This window comes from Pan paniscus, chromosome 6, assembly GCF_029289425.2.
Source record: "Pan paniscus chromosome 6, NHGRI_mPanPan1-v2.0_pri, whole genome shotgun sequence".
Lineage (NCBI taxonomy): Eukaryota > Metazoa > Chordata > Mammalia > Primates > Hominidae > Pan > Pan paniscus.
In genome coordinates, this window is record NC_073255.2 from 175,315,543 (window position 1) to 175,339,369 (window position 23,827).

General features: G+C 39.7%; 1 protein-coding gene across 3 annotated transcripts in view; it reads left to right on the plus strand.

Annotated features, from left to right (window-relative positions):
• The window catches only part of TRIM24 (tripartite motif containing 24), a 126,734-nt gene that overhangs the window by 40,402 nt on the left and 62,505 nt on the right, over window positions 1-23,827 (plus strand). For all 3 annotated transcript variants that reach the window (XM_003813422.5, XM_003813421.6, XM_055115424.2), the window contains exons 2-4: window positions 4,469-4,587; window positions 16,016-16,163; window positions 20,010-20,142. In XM_003813422.5, the coding sequence (XP_003813470.1) occupies window positions 4,469-4,587; window positions 16,016-16,163; window positions 20,010-20,142 (400 nt within the window). The remainder of the gene's footprint in view (window positions 1-4,468; window positions 4,588-16,015; window positions 16,164-20,009; window positions 20,143-23,827) is intronic.

Genomic DNA, 23,827 nt, shown 5'->3' on the forward strand with positions numbered 1-23,827 from the left:
ATTTGAAGTAGATTTCTTGTAGATAGCATTTACTTGTTTTTTGTTTTTTTGTTATTTATGTATGTAAGAGTCAATACTACTAGTGATATTGACAGGACCACGGACAACACTATTTTGCGTTATATGTATCCTCTCCCTTGTCTGTCATGGATGTTGGAATAAAGTTGCTGGATTGGTGGTGATCCATATCATGATCCTGTCATTTAACTCACTTGTGTTGTGATCTACCGTGTATAATAAGAGACTTTAAATCCATGTACATCTCTTTTGTGGAGCTAGGCAGTCAAAGAAGTGCGAGCCATTCCTAGCACATAATGTCAAAACATATGCCCTGCATTATGCTTAGGTTTAGAAACTAAAACTTCACAGAAAGGAGATAACAAATCATATTCACATCTCAAAACCCAAAAGCTTGAAACATTTCATTTGTAGAAAAAAGGAATAAGAGGCCAGGTATGATGGGTTATGCCTGTAATCCCAGCACTCTGGGAGGCTGAGACAGGCGGATTGCTTGAGGCCAGGAGTTTGAGACCATCCTGGACAACATAGTGAAACCCTGTCTCTACTAAAAATACAAAAAAATTAGTGGAGTGTGGTGGCACAGGCCTGTAGTCCCAGCTACTCAGGAGGCTGAAGTGGGAGACACCTGAGCCCGAGAGGTGGAGGCTACAGTGAGCCAAGATCATGCTGCTGCATTCCAGCTTGGGCAACCAGAGTCAGACCTTGTTTCAAAAAAAAAAAAAAAGGAATAAGGCCAGGCACCATGGCTTATGCCTGTAATCCCAGCATTTTGGGAGGTCAAGGCAGGAGGATCCCTTGAGCCCAGGTGTTTGAGAGCAGCCTCGGCAATATAGTGAGACCCAGTCTGTACATTAAAAAAAAAAAATTATCCAGGCATGGTGGTGCAGTTTTGGCAATTTTGTTGTATAAGTATCATAGGGTGTACTTACACAAACCTATGTGGTTTAGCCTACTACACACCAAGAGAATATGGTACAGCCTGTTGCTCCTAGGCTACAAATCTACACAGCATGTTACTGTACTGAATACTGTAGTATTCATCTGTAACGCAATGGTATTTGTATATCTAAACATATCTAAAACCTAGAAAACTACAGTGTAAAAGATAAAAAAAAAAAAAAGGTACACCTGTATAGAGCAGTTATCATGGTGGTGCTTGCAGGACTGGAATTTGCTCTGGATGAGTCAGGGAGTGAGTGATGAGTGCATATGAAGGGGGCCTAGAACATTATATACTTTTATATGACTGGCAGCTCAGTAGGCTTGTTTACACCAGCATCACCCTGAACACATGAGTAATGCATTGCACCACAGTATTATCAATATTACCACAGCTTTCACTAGGTGATAGGAATTTTCCAGCTCCATTTTATTTTTATTTATTTATTTCTTTTGAGATGGAGTCTCTGTCACCCAGGCTGGAGTGCAGTGGCACGATCTCGGCTCATTGCAACCTCTGCCTCCTGGGGTTCAAGCAGTTCTCCTGCCTCAGCCTCCTGAGTGGCTGGGACTACAGGCACATGCCACTGCACCCGGCCAATTTTTGTATTTTTAGTAGAGACGGGGTTTCCCCATATTGACCAGGCTGGTCTTGAACTCCTGACCTCAAGTGATCTGCCCACCTTGGCTTCCCAAATTGCTAGGATTACAGGTGTGAGCCACCACACCCGGCCTTCAGCTTCATTATAATTTTATGATACCACTGACATATATGCGATCCATTGTTGGCTAAAAAAACGTTATGCAGTGGCCAGGTGTGGTGGGTCACGCCTGTAATCCCAGCACTTCGGGAGGCTGAGGTGGACAGATCACGAGGTCAGGAGATCAAGACCATCTTGGCTAACATGTTGAAAACCCATCTCTACTAAAAATACAAAAAATTAGCCGGCGGTGGTGGCACGTTGCCTGTAGTCCCAGCTACTTGGGAGGCTGAGGCAGGAGAATCACTTGAAGCAGGGAGGCAGAGGTTGCAGTGAGCTGAGATCATGTCACTACACTCCAGCCTGGGAGACAGGGCAAGACTCCGTCTCAAAACAAAAACAAACAAAAAAAAAACAGTAGCAACAACAACAAAAAACCGTCATGCAGCTCATGATTGTATTTACTGTGTAATATGTAGTGCTTTGTTTTTCTAGTACTGAAAAAAAAGGTACATCTGGGGCTTGGGAATGAAGTTCTGTTAGAGATGTAAATTTAGGATTTACTAACATTTGGTTTCAATTTGTTCCTTATTAGGTAGAGGTATATCCATGACTCAGAATTTATTTGTAGCCTTAGAGGTCATACTTTGAGGGAGTCAATATAGATGAGATTGTGCTGGTCCTCATCTACCTGATTCAGAAAGAGCCAGCTATTGTCATCTGATTTTAGCTGGACAGTACAGGGCTTACTGCCCAGGTTTACCAGGTACCAGCCTAGGCTAGACCTGTTGTGTGCATTTACTCATGTGAAATCGTTACAACAATCCTGCCTCAGAGTTGTTCTAATGGAAGTGGAATATTGAGCACACTAACTAGAACACAGCAAGTTCTCAATAGGTTAAGTATCATGATGATTATCATGTATTACTGTTTTATAGAAGATGAAAAAGAGGCTCAAAAAGATTGATTAGGAGTTACAGAGCAATCAATGAAGAGGGCTAATCTAGGTCTTGTACAGTTTTAAAGTCCATGCTATATCTCCATTTAAATACTTACATTGTAGAGTGTGCACATGACATGTCATTAGTGGTTATGTGACTACAGGCCAGTCGTAGCACCCAGTTTCCTCATCTGTAAATTGGGGGTAACACTTAATGTTTTATAAAGAATGTCTAGAGTTCTTAGCTGTGTGAAGCTGGAGGCATAATGAAAATTACGTTTACTCCATCTTCTCTGAAATGCATTGTGACATCTTTCCAGATTTGAAGTATTAATTCTTTGCCAGTACTGTGTGTTTAGATAGGTCTTCCACCTTGAGGCTTGTCTTCTCATTTTGTTCATGGTAATATTTTCACTAGCTGTAGTTCTGTAACAAAGGTGAATATATTAATCTTTCCCTTATAGCTCTTGCTTTTTGTTTCTAGCTTAAAAATTTATTCCAATAAATTTGTATTCCAAGGTCACAAAGATATTCTCTTACATTTTCTTGTGAAAGTTTTATAGTTGTTAATCTACTCAAAGTAGTTATTTTTTTTAGATCAGATGAAGTAGGGATCTAATTTCATTCCCCACCCCCAATAGTTGTTGCAGCAACATGAAAAGTTCATCCCTTTTCCCACTGATTTCTAGTGAACATCTGATATATATAAAGTGTACATTTATGTAAGCCTTAAAAAAATCACACCATTTTAATTGTTATAGCTTTATAGTAGGTTTTATTAGTTGGTAGGCGTGTCCCCTCAGCTTGTGAAAATTCTATGGAAATTTCTGTTGGGATTGTTAATAGAGGTGCTTTGAATCTATAGATATGTTTGTGGGAGCATTGATATCTTTACCATCATGAACATGCTTTCTTCATGATTTAGATATTTTAAAATATTTTTAAATATAGCTTAATATTTTCCTGCACAATGACCTTCACAATCTTTTAAAATTTATTTCTAAGTACTTAACATATTTTTGTTGCTATTGTAAAATTTTTTTTCATTAAATGTTTGTTTGTTGTTTGTTTATACATATGAAATTGGCCTTTGGATTACTTTGTATTTGTTCTTATGCATTTCATTAAAAAATATATCTGGGAACCTTATTGCAGTCTTCCATAGTTTAAATTATATGGCATCAAGTTTATATTAGAGTTTTTTTTGGTTTTTTTTTTAATACTTTAAGTTTTAGGGTACATGTGCACAACGTGCAGGTTTGTTACATATGTATACATGTGCCATGTTGGTGTGCTGCACCCGTTAACTGGTCATTTATATTAGAGTTTTAACTTGTTTGTTATTTTTATTTATTGTTTTTACCAAGCACTACGAAAGACCATTCTTTTTTGTTCAAAGGAATACTGTTTGCATTTGTTAAAAGGAAATGGTGTTTTACACTCTCTGGAGATTTTAAACAAAAGGAGCATGTCTGTGTTCTACTTCCAGAAATCCTAATTTTGCAGGTCTAGAGAAAACCTGAGCTCCTTGTTCTTTTGAAAATCTCCCATATAGTTCTGTACATTTCTGTTGGAAAACCACTGCTAGAGAAGTTGCTAAACAGTAAAAGCATTTAGCCCATGATGATGTGGGGGAAGGGAGGCATTTCATTTAAAATTATGAAGAATTTATTTATCGTTTAATATTTCATGTGTGATGTATAGATAAAATTAGTATATTTACATAGACAATTGTTTTTAAGTGACAGCAGGTATGAATTTAAAAAGAATGGACATTGAAAAAGAACAAAGTCACAGTTTGAGATGTATTGGTTAAGTACTCAGTATATTTGTATTAAAACTTAGAATATAATTTTGTTTTTCTCAGTTGGAGTCATTCGTTGCCCAGTTTGCAGCCAAGAATGTGCAGAGAGACACATCATAGATAACTTTTTTGTGAAGGACACTACTGAGGTTCCCAGCAGTACAGTAGAAAAGTCAAATCAGGTAAGTGTATTACATCTTGAACCTTTTGCCTGCCAGCTCTTTTTTTTTTTTTTTTTTTTCTGAGACAGAGTCTCATTCATTCTGTTGCCCAGGCTGGAGTTCACAAGTGGCGCAATCTCCGTTCACTGCAAGCTCCTCCCCCCAGGTTCACACCATTCTCCTGCCTCAGCCTCCCGAGTAGCTGGGACTACAGGCGCCCGCCACCACGCCCGGCTAGTTTTTTGTATTTTTAGTAGAGACGGGGTTTCACCATGTTAGCCAGGATGGTCTCGATCTCCTGACCTCTTGATCCGCCCATCTCAGCCTCCCAAAGTGCTGGGATTACAGGCGTGAGCCACCGCACCTGGCCTCTTTTTTTTTTTTAATTGAGGTGGGGTCTTGCGCTGTTGCCCAGGCTGGAGTACAGTGGTACGATCTTGGCTCACTTCCATCTCCTCCTCCTGGGTTCGAGTGCTTCTCTCATCTCAGCCTCATGAGTAGCTGGGATTACAGGTGTGTGCCACTATGCCCAGCTAATTTTTGTATTTTTAGTAGACATGGCATTTCACCATGTTGGCCAGGCTGGTCTCGAACTCCTGACCTTGAGTAATCCACCCGCCTTGGCCTCTCAAAGTGTTGGGATTATAGGCGTGAGCCACCGTGCCTGGCCTCTTTTTGCCAACTATTGATGAGGCAACCTAAAATGCTGGAGATCTCTAAAATAAAAGGAGCCAAACATTAGTTAATTGTTCTATAAAGTTATATAACATTTTAAAAGAATATAAAGAATAATGAATAATTCACCTTAAGAAATAAAACAGTGAAACAGTGACAGTCCAGAAGCTCTTGATTGCATACCCACATTCCAGTCTTCTCCAGAGAAACCATTATTCTATATTTGACATTACTTCATTTCTTTTTACTTTTACCGTGTATTGACAATGAGATTTTTATTTCAAGCTCAGTTTTTCACTTTTTTTCTATTTTAATGATAAGCTCTATAATGATACATGTGAAAGACACCATGTCTTTGATCAGTAAGGTTTTTACATTTTTAAGAAAGCCTTCTTTTCTGCATGGTCTTACTTTGAAAGCTTCATTTGTTTTTTGGGGGTGGTTGTTGTTGTTGTTGTTGTTGTTGTTGTTGTTGTTGTTGTTGTTGTTGAGACAGGGTCTCACTCTGTCGCCCAGTCTGGAGTTCAGTGATGTAGTCGTAGCTCACTGCAGTCTCCAACTCCTGGGCTCAAGTGATTCTCCCACCATAGCCTCCTGAGTCACTGGGACTACAGCTTTATGCCACCATGCCCAACTAACTAAAGGCTTACTTGGCAGCATTGTCCAAGGTGTTGGATTTAGAGATCCAATGGTGTTTTTCGTTTCTTTCTAATTTCTATAACCCACATGTAGAACATCTCTTTTGGCTTCTTAAATCTAGATGTCAAATCTATCATGCATAATCTATAGTACTCCAGTGGGGGTTAGCCATGTTGAGATTAATTCTACAGTTTGTGCTAAGTATAGTGTGTTAGTCTACTTTTGGATCTTGATTCATTGATGATTCCTCTTACAGTTCCCTTAACTTGAAACAGAAGATCTGGGAAAGAACTAAATCTGGTTAGGGAAAAGCAGTTGTTAGCTATGTTTTTCAGGACTCTAGTAATCACATGGTTAATTTCTGTACTTTTTGTTGAATTTTTAGTTTTTTGTTCCTTGGTAGAACTACAGGAATTTAAGGTTCACTTTAAATGAACATAGCTACTACTGACTAAAATACCTGTTTTTGTAGTTTGGAAAGTATCCACAATTCTTCCTGATGTGAACCTTATCAAAGGCCAAAACAGACAGGCTTGCTGTGGGAGATAAACTTTCTAATCGTTTAACTGTGAAACCACCCTTAAAGAAAGAAACATAATTATTTATGTAGGCTACAGTGTTGAGCACTTAAGTCCTCTGAAAGTTCTCTTCTAAATACAAATGATTTTGTTTCTGTCTTCCATTGCATCATGTCACTTTGCTTTACATGTGATTATAGCTATTCTAGATATTCATTAGTCATATTCATAGTAGTATCTGTGTATGCTTAATCCAGAAAACTAAAAAATACAGTAGCATAAGTAATCTTCAAATGTAAAGTAGCATAAATAAATGTCAATCAGATAGGATATTCCTATGACATAAAATGATGATAATAGGACATGAGAGTTAAAGGGATTCTAATCCAAAGGACAAGTTTAAGAGGCTGCTTTATACCTCCGTGTGATCAATTAGTTTTCAGTACGTTTATGTTTATTTAGTCTGCTTCTGTCACAGAAACATAGTAGGAAGAAGTTAAACTAGAGATGGAGTCCAACATTTAGACATCCTAAATATTGATACTGGGCATGCATGGGTTGGGGTAGGAAATGTGGTATGAGAATAGGGTGCTGCTGGGGGCATTTGGTGAGGATGGAGACTGGAGAGGTCATATGGGGGATGAATTTGAACCAGGCAGTACTTAGCAAGAGATAGTGGGAGCTGAATTAGCATGGTAGCAATAAGGAAAGGAAGTTACCACCCAGAGAGAACTTGATATGCCTGATTGGGTGTGGAAGGTGAGAGATGTTTTACTGCCTGGATGGTGCCTTTCACAGAGATCATGATAAAGAGGGTGGGAGTTAGGTAGAGATAATAAATTGGTTTTGAATGGGATTGAGTTTGCATTGCCTGTGAGACTGTAAAGTAGAGGTGTCATCCATGGTTAGAGTGGTGCTCTAAAGAGAGTTCGTAGCTGGAGATTTTGAAAAGTTTTAAAAACTTTTTGTTGTAGATAATTTCAAGCATTACTAAAGAAACAGTTGACATAACAAACGCCCATGGACCCAACACCTAGATCAATAGCCATCAACTCTTGTTTTGTGCATACTCTGATACTACACCACCAACCACTAGATTACATTGATGTTAATTCCAGCCATTATATGATTTCATCTGTAATTTTTTTTTTTTTTTTTTTTTTTTGAGATGGAGTTTTGCTCTTGTTGCCCAGGCTGGAGTGCAATGGTGAGGTCTTGGCTCACTGCAACCTCAGTCTCCCAAGTAGCTGGGATTACAGGTGCCCACCACCACGCCTGGCTAATTTTTGATACAGAGACAAGGTTTCACCATGTTCGCCAGACTGGTTGCAAACTCCTGACCTCAGGTGATCCACCCACCTCAGCCTCCCAAAGTGCTGGGATTACAGGCATAAGCCACTGCGTCCGGCCTCATCTGTAAATATTTTGGTATGTACTTCAGTAAAATATTTTTTCTGTAAACATAACTACCATATGAATTTCTATGTAAAAATAAAAGGACCAGCCTGGGCAACATGGTGAAACCCTGTCTGAGCGAATAAATGAATGAATGAACAAGAAAGAAAAGCAAGCAAGCTGGGTGTGGTGGTGTGCACCTGTAGTCCCAGCTAGTTGGGAGGCTGAGGTTGGAGGATTACCTGTGCTCAAGAAGATGGAGGCTGCAGTGAGCCATAATCATGCCACTGCACCCCAGCCTGGGTGACAGAGTGAGACCCTGTCTCAAAAAAAAAAATTTTTTTTTAAAAATGCTTAATGATCTCATTATTATCAAATATCTAAGCAGTAATCAAATGGATCTGAATATTATAGGTTTTTTTAAACAATGGTTTGTTTCTATAAGGATCCAACAAGGCCTACACAGTACATTTGGTTGATTTGTCTCAAACCTAATTAATCTCAAGTTACCCCTTTGCTTCACTTGCTTTCCTTTTCTTCCTATTTAATGTTTTTGTTGCATAAACTGAGTTGCATATTCAATAGAGTTAGCTTTATTCTGAATTTTGCTGATAATTTCCATAAAGTCATTTAACGTGCTGATTATATATCTTGTGAAACTGAATAAAAATGTAGTGGCTTGTTTAGGTTCTGGTTCCGTTGTGGGAGAAGGGTAAGAATATTTTGATCCATATGTCCATGTGTATGCTCATCAGGAAGCATATGGTGTCTGGTTGTCTTTCTTTTTTTCTGATGTTAATGGCCATTAATGATCACTGCCAAGATCCTGTATTTCATTAGGGCTTTGAAAAATAGTGACATTTTTATTCTATTATTCCTCTTTATTTCTTAACTGGAATAGAAAGAGAAAGCTTCCTTCATCAATTCTTTGATTACCCTAAGCTATAGTGCATCCAGGAAAGGTCAGTTCAATTTTGATTCCTTCCCTTTAGTTGCCAATTTTTAGAGCAGTAAGTTAATTTCTTAGGATTCTTCAGAGGTGACTAATAAGAGGAGTGTGTGTGTGTGTGCGTGTGTGTGTGTGTGTGTGCGTGTGTGTATGTGTGTCCCTCTGTTTGAGTCTGCAATAGTCATTGCTGTCTCCCTTGCTGTTTTTTCTGTTCTTGACCTTGAAGCAGCCATTTCTCCTAGGTGCCTTGATTCCTTTTCATGGGAAATAATATTTGGAGACCACAGTATGGTACGGTGGGTGCTCATCATCATTGAGTTGGTCACCTATCTAGGCCTTTCAGGGAATGATCTAACAGAGACTTTATTTATTTATTTAGAGACAGAGTCTCGCTCTGTTGCCCAGGCTGGAGTGCAGTGGCGTGATCTCGGCTCACTGCAACCTCCTCCTCCCAGGTTCAAGCGATTTTCCTGCCTCAGCCTCCTGAGTAGCTGGGACTACAGGCTTGTGCCACCATACCCAGCTAATTTTTTGTATTTTTAGTAGAGACGGGGTTTCACCATGTTGGCCAGGTTGGTCTCAAACTCCTGACCTTGTGATCTGCCCGCCTCTGCCTCCCAAAGTGCTGGGATTAGAGGCGTGAGTCACCATGCCTGGCAGAGACTTTATTTATAAAAGAAAGTATAAGTATATGTTGACTTTTTTTTTTTTTTTTTGAGATGGCGTTTCACTCTTGTTGTCCAAGCTGGAGTGCAATGGCATGATCTCGGTTCACCGCAACCTCCGCCTCCTGGGTTCAAGCAATTCTCCTGCCTCTGTCTCTCGAGTAGCTGGGATTACAGGCATGCACCACCACGCCTGGCTAATTTTTTATTTTTGGTAGAGATGGGGTTTCTCCATGTTGGTCAGGCTGGTCTCGAACTCCCGACCTCAGGTGATCCGCCTGCCTCAGCCTCCCAAAATGCTGGGATTACAGGCGTGAGCCACCACGCCCCAGGCCTGTATTGACTTTTGGTTTGTTTGTTTTTGAGACAGAATCTCGCTCTGTCACGCAGGCTGAAGTGCAGTGGCGCGATCTCAGCTCACTGCAACCTCCGCCTCCCGGGTTCAAGCTATTCTCCTACTTCAGCCTCCCTAGTAACTGAGATTACAGGTGCTCATTTGTATTTTTAGCAGAGCGGGGTTTCACCATGTTGGCCAGGCTGATCTCAAACTCCTAACCTCAAGTTATCCACCCTCCTCAGCCTCCCGAAGTGCTGGGATTACAGGCGTGAGCCACTGCACCCAGCCGAAATGTGGGTTCTTAATTGCATTGATGTAATTTGTTTTCTCTAGGAAAAAAAGGTTATATATATGTATAATATATATGTAATATATATTATGTATTAATACATATTACATATGTAATAATATATGTAATATATTATATGCATAATATATAATACAGTCTTGGTGCAATTAGGAATCATTTTAATTCTTAAAATTAAGAATTATAAGGCCAGGCATGGTGGCTTATGCCTGTAATCCCAATACTTTGTGAGGCCGAGGCAGGCGGATCACAAGATTAGGAGTTTCAGACCAGCCTGACCAATATGGTGAAAGCCCGTCTCTACTAAAAATACAAAAAAATTAGCCGGGCATGGTGGCACCTGCATGTAATCCCAGCTACTTGGGAGGGTGAGGCAGGAAAATTGCTTGAACCCAGAGGGGGTGTTGCAGTGAGCCAAGATTGCACCACAGCACTCTAGCCTGGATGACAGAGTGAGACTCTGTCTCAAAAAAAAAAAAGGAAAAAGAAAAGAAAAAAAGAATTATAGGTTAGATATAAGATTTTCTGAAAAGATACAAATACAATTCTTAAAGTATCACAGGGGTAGCAACTTTGAGAAGCAGCTGAGGGAACAAATGCAAAAGGATGGAATTATTAAAAGATAAAAGCTCAGAGGAAGGGCCTCGTGGAACTTAAACACCTGAGAAGGAAGTGCATCTTGGCTGGTGATGGGGTCTGGGTGTTTGGCTTGGGACTCAGGCTTCTGACGGGCAGAAGTAGTGGTGCTGGCATCTCTGAAGTGGATTACAGTAAAGCTGGTTCTACAGATATTGGAAAAACTGCAAACTAGAGCTAGCTCCATTGTAGGAAGGAACTGCTGCACCTGGGATGAAGCAGCATCACTAGTGTGATGCTCACAGAAGTTACATGCAGGTAGGAAGAAAAGAGGAAACCGACTATGAGAATCAAGTGCCTTCTTCTGACATTGCATTCTCCCTCCAGCACTACCCGTTGTTAGACTCGAATGTGAAACCAGCTTGTAAAGCATAAATGTTGCTTGCAGAATAAGAGTTTATAGTAGAGTGGAGTTGGAGCTGAAAATAGAAGTTGTAGAATGTTTGTATCAAAACAGAAAGCAAGAAAGACAGCAGTTATATGTATGCACTGGAGATATTCAATCAAATCGTGTGTGTGTGTGTGTGTGTGTGTGTGTGTTTTGTTTTGTTTTTTAAAGAGAAGGAGTCTCACTCTGTTGCCCAGGCTGGAATGCAGTGGCGCGATCTTGGCTTACTGCAACCTCCACCTTCCGGGTTCAAGCAATTCTTCTGCCTCAGCCTCCAGAGTAGCTGGGACTACAGGCGCATACCGCCACATCTGGCTAATTTTTTGTATTTTAGTAGAGACAGGGTTTCACCATGTTGCCCAGGCTGGTCTTGAACTCCTGAGCTCAGGCATACCACCTGCCTTGGCCTCCCAAAGTGCTAAGATTACAGATGTGAGCCACTGTGCCCAGCCAATCAAATCATGTTTTAAAGTTACCTGAAATAAATAAATCTTCTCTGTGCAGTTAAGTCACCCACTTGATTAGGCAGGTTCATTTATTAAATTTTGCTTTTGACATTTAGGAATTTAAATTTTTAAAATATTGTATAACTACATGTAAAACATTCATGTTGTTTGAAAATAAAATCTATAAACTTCTATCCCTGTCTTGTCTACCCATCTACCTTATTTCTTCCCAACCTTATAGGTAACTATTTAATGTCCTTTATGGATTATCCTTCCTTTTTAAATGTTATGTTAATGTACAATTTAAAAATAAATAATCCCACTCCATCCCATCTGTATCACTCTGTTTTTGCATTGCTATAAAGAAATACCTGAGACTGGGTAATTTATAAAGAAAAGAGGTTTAATTGGCTCACGGTTTCACTGGCTGTACAGGAAGCCTGATGCTGGCATCTGCTCAGCTTCTGGGGAGGCCTCAGGAAACTTACAATCATGGTGGAAGGTGAAGGGGCAGCAGGCTTGTCTTACATGTGGCCAGAACAGGAGCCAAAAGAGGGTGGGAGGTGCCACACACTTTTTTCTTTCTTTTTTTTTTTTTTTTTTTGAGATGGAGTTTTACTCTTGTTGCCCAAGCAGGAGTGCAATGGCCAGTCTCGGCTCACTGCAACCTCTGCCTCCCAGGTTCAAGCGATTCTCCTGCCTCAGCCTCCCGAGTAGCTGGGATTACAGATGTGCAGCTAATTTGTTGTATTTTTTAGTAGAAACGGGGTTTCACCATGTTAGCCAAGCTGGTCTCGAACTCCTGACCTCAGGTAATCCACCCGCCTCAGCCTCCCAAAGTGCTGGGATTACATGCGTGAGCCACTGCGCCTGGCCATGCCACACACTTTTAAATGAACACATCTCCATGTGAACTCACTACCATGAGAACAGCACCAAGGAGGATATCCACCCCCATGATCCAGTCACCTCCCATCAGGTCCCACCTCCAGCATTGGGGATTACAATTCTACATGAAATTTGGTCAGGGACACAGATCCAAACCATATCATTCCACCCCAGGCCCTCCCAAATGTAATGTCCTTCTCACATTTCAAAACACAATCATGCCTCCCAACAGTCCCCCAGAGTCTTAACCATTTCAGCATTAACTCTCAAAAAGTCCTAAGTCTTATATTTGAGATGAGAAGGACAAGGCAAGTCTCTTCTCCCTATGAGCCTGTAAAGTCAAAAACATGTTACTTCCAAGATACAATGTAGGTACAGGCATTGGGTAAATACTCCCATTCCAAAATGGAGAAATCGGCCAAAAGAAGGGGGCTGCAGGCCTTGTGCAAGTCCAAAACCCAGCAGTGCAGTCATTAAATCTTAAAGCTCCAAAATAATCCCCTTTGACTTCACATCTCTCATCCAGGACACACTGGTACTAGGGGTGGGCTCCCAAAGCCTTGGGCAGCTGTACCTACCCCTGTGGCTTTGCAGGGTTCAGCCCCCACAGCTGCTCTTAGGTTGCTCTCATGGGTTGACATTGAGTATCTGTGACTTTTCCAGACTAAAGGTGCAAGCTGCTGGTGGGTCTACCATCCTGGGTTCTGGAGGACAGTGGCACTCTTCTCACAGCTCACTTGGGAGGGCCCCAGTGGGGACTCTGTGTGGGTGCTCCAGCCCCACATTTCTCCTCTGTACTGCCCGAGTAGAGGTTCTCCGTGAAGGCTCTGCCCCTGCAGCAGGCTTCTGCTTGGACATCCAGGCCTTTCCATAAATCTTCTGAAATCCAGGCAGAGAGAGGCTCCCAAATCTCACCTCATGCATTCCGTGTACCTGCAGGTTTAACAGCACATGGAAGCTGCCAAGGCTTATGCCTTGCACCCTGTGAAGCAGCGGCCTGAGCTGTATCTGGGCCTCTTTGAGCCATGGCTGGAACTGGAGAGGCTGGGACACAGGGAGCAGTATCCTGAGGCTTCTCAGGGGAGTGAGCCCCTGAGCCTGGCCTGGCCTGTAAAACCATTCAGTCCTTCTAGGCCTCTGGGCCTGTGACAAGAGTGGCTCCTCAGAATGTCTCTGAAATGCCTTCAAGGACTTCCCCCTACCCCCAGTTTCTGTAGCCTGCTTGAATTCCTCCCTTGAAAATGGGCTTTTCTTTTCTACCACATGGCCAGGCTGCAAACTTTCCAAACTTTTATGCTCTGCTTCCCTTTGAAATATCTAAGTTCCAACTTCAGGTCACTTATTTGCTCATACATAGGAGCATAGGTTGTTAGAAGCAGCCAGATCACATCTTGAACACTGCTGCTTAGAAACCGGATACTCTAAATAATCTCTCAAATTCAGAGTTCCACAGATCCCTAAAGCACGGGCACAGTCCAACCAAGCTCTTTGCTGAGGTGTTACAAAGGTGACCTTTGTTCCATTTCCCAATAAGTTTATTTCCATCTGTGACCTCTTCAGCCTGGACTTCATTGTCATATTACTATCAGCATTTTGGTCCCAACAATTTAACAAATCTCTAGGAAGTTCCAAAATTTTTCTCACCTTCCTGCCTTCTTGTGTGCCCTCCAAACTGCTTGAAATTCTGCCCATTACCCAGTTCCAAAGCTGCTTCCACATTTTAAGGTATCTTTAGAGCAGTGCCCCACTCCTCAGTACCGATTTTCTGTTATCAGTCTGGTCTCACATTGCTATAAAGAAATATCTGAGACTGGGTAACTTATAAAGAAAAGAGGTTTAATTGGCCCATGGTTCTTCAGGCTGTACAGGAAGCATGAACCTGGCATCTGCTCAGCTTACGATCATGGCAGAAGGTGAAGAGAGCAGGCTCGTCCACATGGCTGGAGCAGGAGCAAAAAGAGAGGGGGGAGGCGCCACACACTTAAACAACTAGACCTCGTGAGAACTCAGTCACTATCATGAAAACAGCACCAAGGGGGAAATCACCCCCATGATACACCTACCTCCCAGCAGGCCCCACCTCCAACATTGGGGATTACAGTTCAGCATGAGATTTGGGCAGGCACACAGATCCAAACCATATTAGCATCTTTCTTGAATAAGCAGTAGCATTACACGCACACACTTTTCCTGTTTTATTTTATGTACTAGCAATCTCTCCTGAGTGGTGTAAATAGAAATTACTTATTTCTTTTTATAGCTTACTGTGGAGATTACATTTTAGATTACATCCTTTTAGAGATGCTGTGTGAGGCTAAGGAAGTAGATGAGATCAATCCCTATAATCAAAAACTACAGAATCAGAGGAGGAAGGGTGGGATCCACAGTGACAATCAGGTGAGATAGGAGGATTGGCAGGTATTAAGGAATTCACATGATTTCTAGGAAGCAGGAGTCACTGGTATCAAGTGATGTTAGAAAGATTGAAGATGATAAGAGCAGAGAAAAGGTAGATTTTGGTTTATGGACATATCAGGTATTTGGAATTTGGTTAGTGTCAACTGCTGAGTGAAGTGGAAAAAAATTTTACTGTCAAACCTGTTCTCATCTCCACATCCCACTTCCAGCAACCCTCACCAAAGCCACTGAAAAATCCTCCTAGCTTGTCATTATACAGAAACACTTGCTCCTTTTCTAATTTGTTCTCTACATTGTAGCCATTGTGACATAAAAATGCAAATCTGGCCGTGTCACTCTCTTAAAAGCTTTTAATAGACTTAATTGGACAAACACCAAAATTGCCTTGTGACTCTGCTTAATCTGGCCCCTGTCTCTTGTCCTAGCTTCTTTTGCCAGTCTTCCCCTCAATCGCACCACTTCAGTCATACTTACCTTCGTTCAGTTCTTTGAACCTGCCTGCTCTTCTTGCTTGGGACTTTTTGTACATGCTGTTCTCTCTTCCTAGAAGTAAAAGCCTTCACTGGGTAATCCCTCCTCATGCTTTCCCCAGCCTTCCAACCCCACTAAAATGAGATCCATTTCTTCATCATACGCTCTTATAACTTTCCATAGATTTCCTTTATGGTAATTCTCAGTTTGTAGTTATATATTGATGTGCTTATTCTAATAATGTACATCTGCCGCACATTTAATCTTCACAACTACTCAGTAATATCTGTATTATTACCCTCATATTAAAGATGAGTACTCTATGTAACCTGCCCAAGACCACTGAGCTAGTAAGTGAGGGAACTGGGATTTTAACCTGCACTATGTACAAGACTGTAGTTATCATAAGGGCAGCGACCATGTTTGCTTTTCCTGACTGTTCTGTTCTCACAGCTAGCATAATGTTTGGGAAATACCTAGTTGAAATATTTGGGATGCTGAATTAAGGAGAAAATATACTTATATTCTTGTCTCTTCACAGTATTTTCATTTCTTATGTGTATAATGTAACACACAAGGTCAGTTTAAAATTTCCCAACACCATTAGGAGGCTAACTGATTTAGCCTGGTACAATTGGTGTATCATGTACGTATAGCTCGAGATAGGACCACCTTTTCATTTTCTCAAAAATTTACGTGCCATGGTTCTTTTGTCAGGTGTGTACAAGCTGTGAGGACAACGCAGAAGCCAATGGGTTTTGTGTAGAGTGTGTTGAATGGCTCTGCAAGACGTGTATCAGAGCTCATCAGAGGGTAAAGTTCACAAAAGACCACACTGTCAGACAGAAAGAGGAAGTATCTCCAGGTAATAAATGAGTTCTTTTCATTTTTTTCCTTCTATCTTTCCCCCTGTCTTTTATTCCTTCCTGTATTGACTTGTTTTGACACATTTGTTTTGATAAGTATTAAATATACTGTTTTAAGTAAAAGAGGTTTATATTATGGAAATTTAAGTACTTACAAATTTTGGAAAGTACGAATAGATGTAGAACCCTGTTTTACATTCATACTGCCTGTCCTCCTGCTTCTATAAATGTCTTCAATTGGTGTGAATATAGAACAAATGGAGAAAAAAATTGCTTTTTCTTCTTTTTCTTGTATCTCTAAGATAACAACAAAGAGTGGGCTTAAATATTTTATAACTCTTCCTTTTGATATTCTTGTTGTAAACCTGCATCATGATATTTGTCTGATATGTGGATAGCCAGAGAGGCTTTTTTATGTAATTATTATTTCTAGTTTTATGTAATTATTATTGTCTTGTTTTTAATGTACATTTCACTCATATGTTTTTTATTTTGGTAAAATACACGCAACATAAAATTTGTCATTTTAACTACTAAGTGTACAATTCAGTGGTATTTATTACATTTACACATTGTGCAACCATCACTACTATTTTCAAAACTTTTTTATCACCCCAATCAGCATCTTTGTACCCTTTAAGTAATAACTCCAATTTTCTGGCCGGGTGCGGTGGTTCATGCCTGTTATCCCAGCACTTTGGGAGGCAGAGGCAGGTGGATCATGAGATCAGGAGATCGAGACCATCCTGGCTAACACGTTGAAACCCCGTCTCTACTAAAAACATACAAAAAAATTAGCTGGGCGTGGTGGCGGGCACCTGTAGTCCCAGCTACTCGGGAGGCTGAGGCAGGAGAATGGCGTGAACCCAGGAGGCGGAGCTTGCGGTGAGCCGAGATCGCACCACTGCACTCCAGCCTGTGTGACAGAGCGAGACTCCGTCTCAAAAAAAAAAAATAATAATAATAATAATAACTCCAATTTTCTTCCCCTAGCTCCTAGTAACTTCTAACCTATTTTCTTTTTGTTGAGAGTGAGTCTTGCTTTGTCACCCAGGCTAGCTGTAGTGCAGTGGCACGATCTCAGCTCACTGCAACCTCTGCCACCTGGGTTCATGCTATTCTCCTGCCTGTAACTGGGATTACAGGTGTGCGCCACCATGCGTGGCTGAATTTTGTATTTTTAGTAGACACGGGGTTTTACCATGTTGGCCAGGCTGGTCTCGAACTCCTGACCTCAAGTAATCCGCCAGCCTTGGCCTCCCAAACTGCTGGGATTACAAGCGTGAACCACTGCACCCAGCCTTTATTTTCTGTCTCTATAAATTTGCTGATTCTAGATACTTCACGCAAGTGGAATCACATGGTATTTGTCCTTTGATATCTAACTTATTTTACTTAGCATAATATTTTAAGGATTCATCCATGTAATAGCATGTATCAAAATGTAGCAAAACCGTTTTTTGTTTTTTGTTTTTTTTTTTTTTGAGACTAGTGAAAGACTTGGTGTAATCCCAGCACTTTGGGAGGCCGAAGTGGGATGATTGCCTGAGCCCAGGAGTTCTAGACAAGCCTTGCCAACATGGTGAAACCCTATCTACAAAAAAAAATTAGCTGGGCGTGATAGTTACATGCCTGTAATCCCAACAACCTGGGAGGTGAGATGGTGGGAGGACCACTTGAACCAGGGAGCTGGAAGCTGCAGTGACCTGTGATAATTGCCATTACACTCCATCTGCGCGACAGTGTGAGATCCTGTCTCCAAAAAAAAAAAAACCGTCTTAGCATTGCTGGAGTTAATTCCATATTTCATCTTGATGTGTTGTGCTTTTAATATTCTTGTGATATATTGGCCGATTTTTCTCTATCTGGTTATTTTCATTTTCATTCTGAATTCTATATGTTTGTATATTTGTATCTTCAGAAATATTTCTTGTATTTATCTAATTATCAGTTTTTTTAGTTCATTAATTTTATCTGTAATTCCTCTCAGGTTACCTTAGGGTTTTTTTGTGTGTGTGTTTTGTTTTGTTTTGTTTTGTTTTTTTAGACAGAATCTCACTCCATGACCCAGACTGGAGTGCAGTGGTGCGATCTCGGCTCACTGCAAGCGCCACCTCCTGGGTTCAAGTGATTCTCCTACTTCAGCCTCCCAAGTAGCTGGGATTATGTAATCCCTGTACCACCATGCCTGGCTAATTTTTCTATTTTTAGTAGAGATGGGGTTTCACCATGTTGGCCAGGCTGGTCTCGAACTCCTGACCTCAAGTGATCCACCCGCCTTGGGCTCCCAAAGTGCTGGGATTACAGATGTGAGCCACCACGCCTGGTATAGGCCAGCGTACTGGTTTGTCAATTTTGACACTATTGACATTTTGAGCTAGATAATTCTTTATCGTTGGGGACTGATTTGTGCATTATATTTAAAAAAATGCAAATGGCTGATTACTGAGCGTTGTTTCATTTCAGTTATTAAAGAAATGCATTCTAAGATAGTAAAGTATGTGTCTTCTCTCTTTCTCTCTTGCTTTCTCTCTCGCATTTATTAAATTGTCAAAGATGAAAAATTTTGAGAGTTCCCCCTGTGAATACAGTTAATAGCCACTCTACACTGGTTGGAGTACAAATTGGCACAATTATTTAGCTTTTTTCTGTATGAATTACCCTTTGACTCAACAATTCTACCACGAGGAATTTACCTTATGGAAACATTTAAATGATTTATAATTTTCATATGTTTATTTCAGCATTAAACTTACAAATATCCTTAGCAGGTGGTATAGTGGTATATCTATTTCGTGAAATACTATACAGTTAATAAATAAGAATGAGATGGATATATATACTAATACAGAAAGTCATCTAAGGTAGAGTTAAGTGAGAAAAAAAATCTTAAAAAGACAATATATGTACTACCATTTATTGTTTTATAAAATGTAACACTGCACTATACTGTGTGTACTTCCATACTTAGAAAAACAACCAGAGGAGTGCACACCAGGTTATTAATAGTAATTATCTCTGGAGGTAAGATTATTTCTGAAATATTTGGATTTTGCCTTTAATTATTAGTAAGATAACTGCAGTTTACTATTTAACCATATTTATTCATATTCTGATTTTTTCACTTAACATTATGACATAAACATTTTCCAGTTTTATCCCCACACTGGAAAACTAGAGTGTAATAATGAAAACATTATTATTTCTGTGTTAATGGGTATTCTCTGTTAGGATTTTTACAAAAGTGGGTTATTTGACTACTCCTTTTAGGCATTTTTATTATATTTTCTTTCTTCCTCCCTCTTTTTCCATCTCTTTCTCTGCCTCTCTGTCTCTGTCTGTGAGATGTCACAGTGTTCCCAGGCTGGACTCAAACTCTTGGTGCTCAAGCAAGCGATCCTCTCAACTCAGCTTCCTGAATAGCTGTGACTACAAGCGTGGGCCGCTGTGCCGGGCTTTATTTTCCAAATTGCATTTTCAAAAAATCTCCTCCCATATTTGGGATAGAAGACATCCAGGTGGTTCATACTCATTTACCAGGGCTGTCTTAAGACTTTTTAATGCAATAAAACATATTTTTAACTACACACTTAGTTCTTTCATTTACTCCTGAACTAATGTTAATTTCTACTTGGAAAATGAAAAGGTTATTTACTTTTTTTTTCCTGAAATGCTGACAATATGTGATATCTTAATATCTGTAATTCTTAGTGAAAGTTATGGTATAGTATAGGTGAAGCTGTAGTGTTTATATCAATAGATGTGAATTCAAATGAGCAATCTAATAATTATTTACTATTCAATTATGTTAATTTTCTTCTCTTTGTCTCCCATTGTTTCTGCAGAGGCAGTTGGTGTCACCAGCCAGCGACCAGTGTTTTGTCCTTTTCATAAAAAGGAGCAGCTGAAGCTGTACTGTGAGACATGTGACAAACTGACATGTCGAGACTGTCAGTTGTTAGAACATAAAGAGCATAGGTACCAGCATCTTTGGTTATATATATAGATTCATATGCAGCTTTAGAGGACTAAAGGACTGCTGCCAACCCTCATCAAATGGCAGTCTGCAAATAGGTTTTGTTTGGCCAGCACTATGCTGGCCTGTACTGGGGTTTGTCACTTTTGACACTATTGATGTTTTGGGCTAGGTAATTCTTTATTGTTGAGGACTGATCTGTGCATTATATGGTGGTTAGCATCCTTGACCTCTGCCAACTAGTTACCAGTAGCAACCCTCTAACCCTCCCCAGTTGTGACAACAAAATGTGGCTCCAGACATTGGCAACATCCTATGGAGCAAAATCATCCTGAGTTGAGAACACTGGCCAACACACTGTTTTAAAATATATAGAACTAGTTGCCAGCATTGTAAAATGGGGAGATTTTACATTTTTTAAATATCTAGATTTCTGGCTTTTTTGAGAAAACGGAAGCTGTTCTAGCCCTGGGTCTGTATACTTTCATGTCAACATTTGAGGCATGCCTTTTCCAGTTCATTATAGTTCCTAGCAAAGCTTACTTTTAAATCTGATCTCAACAGTCATTCAAAGGTCAGCAACAGATGATTTAGACAGTAAGATTCGGATTGATACAAATATAATTGCTTATGATGGTCTAGGCTCCCGATAATGGCAGACTAGATAATTTGGACCAACAGTGAGAATGACTAGAAAACCTGCACAAAATACAGAAATTGTCTATATGAAATGCTAGAGCAAATAAAATAGTAAAGCATTATTGGACAGGATTGGGTTGGAGTTGGGGCTAAGAATGGTGGGGGCCTTTTTGTCCCCTTGAGGTATTTGCTCAGAGATTGAGGAGTAATTTTGATAGGCTCACAGGGCTGAGAAATCACAGCTTAGAGTGCAAGGATCATGCATGGTGAATGCGTCTCCTTGTCTTGAGTTGGGACCCTGAAAGTCTGCACTATTATAGTAAAGATAAATTAGCTAATAAGTAGTTCCTCACAGGGACTAAAGCTCAGCAACTAAAATTGGATTAAAGTGAAATCATATCGCTGGCTCCTCAAGTTTCCTTGTAGAATCAAATGTAAATCCTTGCTAGAAAGACAAAGAAAACATCTAGGCCTCCAACTTATTCAATAATGAATTTTGCAAAAACAGTATTCACAGAATTAGAAATAATCAGGTTTGTTAGGAGGTTAGACAATGCGAACATAGTGAGACCCCATCCCCACAAAAAATTAGCTGGGCAAAGTAGTGTGTGCTTGTATTCCTAGCTACTTGGGAGACTGAGGTGGGAGGATTGCTTGAGCCCAGGAGTTCAAGGCTGCAGTGATAGTGCCACTGCACTCCAGCCTAAGTGACAGGATGAGACCCTGTCTTTAAAAAAGAAAGAAAGAAAACCCTAAAAATTACAGTAACTGAAATTAACTCGGTAGAAGGGCTTAAGAACAGATTTGGCATAGCATGAAACGAGAATTAATGAGCTAGAAGAAAATTAAGAAAATATCCAGAAAGAAGCATCATCAACAAGAGGAGGATGAAAAGTAGAAGAGATTAAAGATCTAATGTGGATGTAATTGCAGTCCAAGAAGGATGGAAAGTACAGAGAATGGGAAGGAAGCAATACTCGAAGACAGAATGTAATGGCTGAGAACTTTCAGAAGCTGACGAAAGGCATTCAGCCCATATTTAAGAAGTTGCACAAACCTCTAGCAGGATAATTAAGAAAGTAATATTTTTAAAGTGCAAAAAGAAAGTAACTTGCAAATCTAAAATTCTGTACCTGGTAAGCATATTCTTTAAATACGAAGGTGGTTGAAAAACGTTTCAGGCAAAATAAACTGGGAGAGCATATCCCTGCTAAACTCTCACTTAAAGTACCTCTTAGCAGAAGAAAAATAATAGGAGATACAGAAAGGAATATGGAGCAATAGGTATGAGTAAATCTAAATGAATGTTGACTTAGGAAACAATATCTTGTTGATGTGGTGTGTGTATATGTATATCACATAGCAGCAAATGTACTAAAAGGGTATGGAATTTATGTTCTAAGGTCCATGCATAGTCTAGGAAGAGGGTGAAAAGTACCAATATTAGATGATATGTAAAAATCTGTTCTTGTAATGTCTAGAGTAGTCACTAAAAGAATAATAAGTACCTATAATTACCAAGGTGTGGAGAGTTGTGGGGATGTGGAATAGTTAATCAGTATAAACAAAGGCCAAAAAAATGAGAAAAAGAAATAAAGAACAGATGGAATATAATGAGGCCTTGGTAAGTTGGTAGATCTACAAATATACTATAATTATACTAAGTGTGAACAGACAAAATGTTCCAAATTATAAGACAGGTTTCGGACTGGATAAGAAGGAAAATAGAAAAATGTGCTATTTTCTTGTTATGAGAAATATCTAAGAACTCAATGTATAAAATACTTAATGGGAAAAGACACACCATATAAATATTAACCAAAGGCAAGATGGTATAGTAGACAAAATCCATTATTTGAGGTAAAGAGGGACACTTTGTAAGGATGAAAGTCTCTCTTCATCTGAAAGATATGAGTTGTAAATTTATACAGGTTATAAACTTACAAAAAAATGACAGAATTTCAAACTAATAGAAAACTCCATAGTCACAGTGGAAAATCTTACCACTTGACGCAATAATTGAAGCCGAGCAGTGTGGCAGGTGCCTGTAAGTGCTAGCTACCTAGCTACTCGGGAAACTGAGGTGGGAGGATGGCTGAAGCCCAGGAGTTTGAGTTCAGCCTGGGCAGCATAGCAAGACCTATCTCTAAAAAATAAATAAGTAAGTAAATAAATAACAAAACAAGCAGACTAAAAAATCAGTAAAGATAGAGAAATAAGGGCCAGGTGCAGTGGCTCACACCTGTAATCCCAGCTACTCGGGAGGCTTAGGCAGGAGAATCGCTCGAACCCAGGAGGTGGAGGTTACAGTGAGCTGAGATGGCACCATTGCACCCTGGCCGAGGCAACAACAGCAAAACTCCATCTCAAAAAAAAAATAAATAAGATTGAATACCACAATTAACATAACGTCTTATGGACATTATGGAACACTGTACCCCAAAATATACATTCTTACAATAAAATATTTTTAAGTGACCATATGCTAAAGTCTTAAATTTGAAAATATTGAAAAATACCAAATATTTGGAAATGAAATTCTTGTGATAACTAAAGTCTACTGATACACAATCCTGGAATTCTAGATTAAAGGAAAAAATTATTTAGAAGACATTATTGAGACAAATGATATAATTAAGAAACATGGTCTATAGGTTAAAGTACTGTAAACAAAGTCATTTTTTTTTTAACTGTACTATGGGCACATAAGAAAATCCTTTTTTTTTTTAGGAAATGCAGACTGAATTATTAAGGGGTTAAAGGGCTATGAGGAGGCAAACTAAAAATTGATTAATCTGTATAAGGAGATATATGATCTCTATATGCTTGCAAATTTAACTTTGAAATTATTTTAAAATAAGCAGTTTAATACATTTAAATCATCAAGAAGAAATTCCAGCAGATGTTAGAAAACATTTTCATCTGAATGATAGTGAAAACATCAGTCAATCAAGCCCTGAGGTTTTTCTTTTTAATAACTGAAGCCATATTTGGAGGACAATTTATATTATTAAATGCATATGTTATATGTTGAGGATAAAGTCAGTT